This window comes from Verticillium alfalfae, genomic scaffold (assembly GCF_000150825.1).
Source record: "Verticillium alfalfae VaMs.102 supercont1.6 genomic scaffold, whole genome shotgun sequence".
Lineage (NCBI taxonomy): Eukaryota > Fungi > Ascomycota > Sordariomycetes > Glomerellales > Plectosphaerellaceae > Verticillium > Verticillium alfalfae.
In genome coordinates, this window is record NW_003315033.1 from 166810 (window position 1) to 168430 (window position 1621).

General features: G+C 62.6%; 1 protein-coding gene across 1 annotated transcript; it reads left to right on the top strand.

Annotated features, from left to right (window-relative positions):
• Nucleotides 1-216: 216 nt before the first annotated feature.
• VDBG_05133 (conserved hypothetical protein) lies at nt 217-1093 on the top strand (the record flags this gene model as incomplete). The annotated part of the gene is made up of 2 exons (XM_003003974.1): nt 217-287; nt 481-1093. The coding sequence occupies 2 exons, from the start codon at nt 217-219 to the stop codon at nt 1091-1093; spliced, it is 684 nt and encodes a 227-aa protein (XP_003004020.1).
• Nucleotides 1094-1621: the final 528 nt, after the last annotated feature.

Genomic DNA, 1621 nt, shown 5'->3' on the forward strand with positions numbered 1-1621 from the left:
TTTTGGCGGGCCCAAAAGGGGGGGTCCCCCCTTGGGGGATATTCAACCACCCGGACCACGGCCGGACCCCAGGGGGGGGACAAAGGATTTCGAACCCAGGCAGATTAAATCCCCCCCCCCCCCCCCCTCCTTCCCGCACCCCTCCCACCCCCAGCTGGCGGCTCGGTTCCCCAGACCTTCAACACGGCCGTCAAAGCACCCGGCCCAATCATCACCATGGGGCCCGCGAAGAACAGGTCGAGGAGCGCGAGGTGCTCGAGTCCCATCTTTCCCGAAGAAATCCACAGGTCAGCTACCCCCGCCATGACGACCCATCGCCTGCCCCTCTCTTCTCGGGCCACAACATGACATGCGACGCCGCTGCTGCTGCTGCTCCTCCAGGGGGGGCGGCTACGCAGCTGGCGCAAGGCCACGCAAAAGCTACACGTGCTGACCTCCCCCCCTTTCTTGTCTGACAGACATCTCCGAGACGGAATTCAGGATAAAGGTCGTCCTCGACGTCGTCGGCGAGGAGGACGCCCCCGAACCCCCGACCATGCTCCTCCACGTCCGCTACCCCGAAGCCTACCCGGACGAGGCCCCCTTTCTCGACCTCAACCCGGAGCAGCAGGCCGGCGCGCCGCACCCGCACTTCTCCGTCGCCGACGACAAGGCGGCGCTGCTGGCGTCGCTCGGCGAGACGGTCGAGGAGAACCTCGGCGTCGCCATGGTCTTCTCGCTGTACGCCACGCTCAAGGACGCCGCCGAGCAGCTCATCACCGACCGCAAGGCCGCCGTCGAGCGCCGCCGCGAGGAGGCCGTCATGGCGGCCGAGCGCGAGGAGAACAAGAAGTTCCAGGGCACCCCCGTCACGCCCGAGACGTTTCTGCGGTGGCGCGACGATTTTCGGCGCGAGATGGAGGAGGCGCGCCTGCAGCAGGAGGAGGAGAGGCTGGCCGAGCTGAAAAAGGCAAAGGTCAAGGAGCCCGTCAAGATGACGGGCCGGCAGCTCTGGGAGGGCGGCCACGTCGGCAAGGTGACGTATGACGAGGGCGATGACGAGGACGGCGGCCTGGCCGAGGGCGTGGAGAAGCTCAAGGTTGAGGCGGCGTAGCAAAGTATTGTGCATAAATGCAACCGAGACAAAAAAAAGAAAAAGAAAATTACCCCCCCGGCATTTTGGATACCTAGTGATGATGACGAGAATACAGAGAAAGGAAGGGGGAACAACGCCAGACGATTGTTTGCGTTTCAGTGATCTATTTGCGAGAGACTCTATCGTTTCGACGATGCAGCACCCATCGTCATGACCCGCTGCTGATGTATGTGTGTGTGTGTGTGTGTGTGTGCTGCATGTATATAGTCATCTTTTGAACGCCCCGACTCCCCCCTGATCATCCCAGAGACAACTCTGCACGGCCACTACTTTATATATTTTCATGATTTCCCCGAACGCTGGCCGACTCAGCCCGCCATCTCCTGGTCCTCCTCCTCGTCATCGCTGTCGTCCTCCCACACCTCGTCCGCCTCGTTCTCCGCGGCGGGGCCGAGCTCCTTCGTGATGGCCTCCAGCAGCTGCCTCGCGTGCTCGCCGAGCTTCTCGTCCTCGTACTCCTGCTGCTCGTAAAGCTTGAGGCAGACG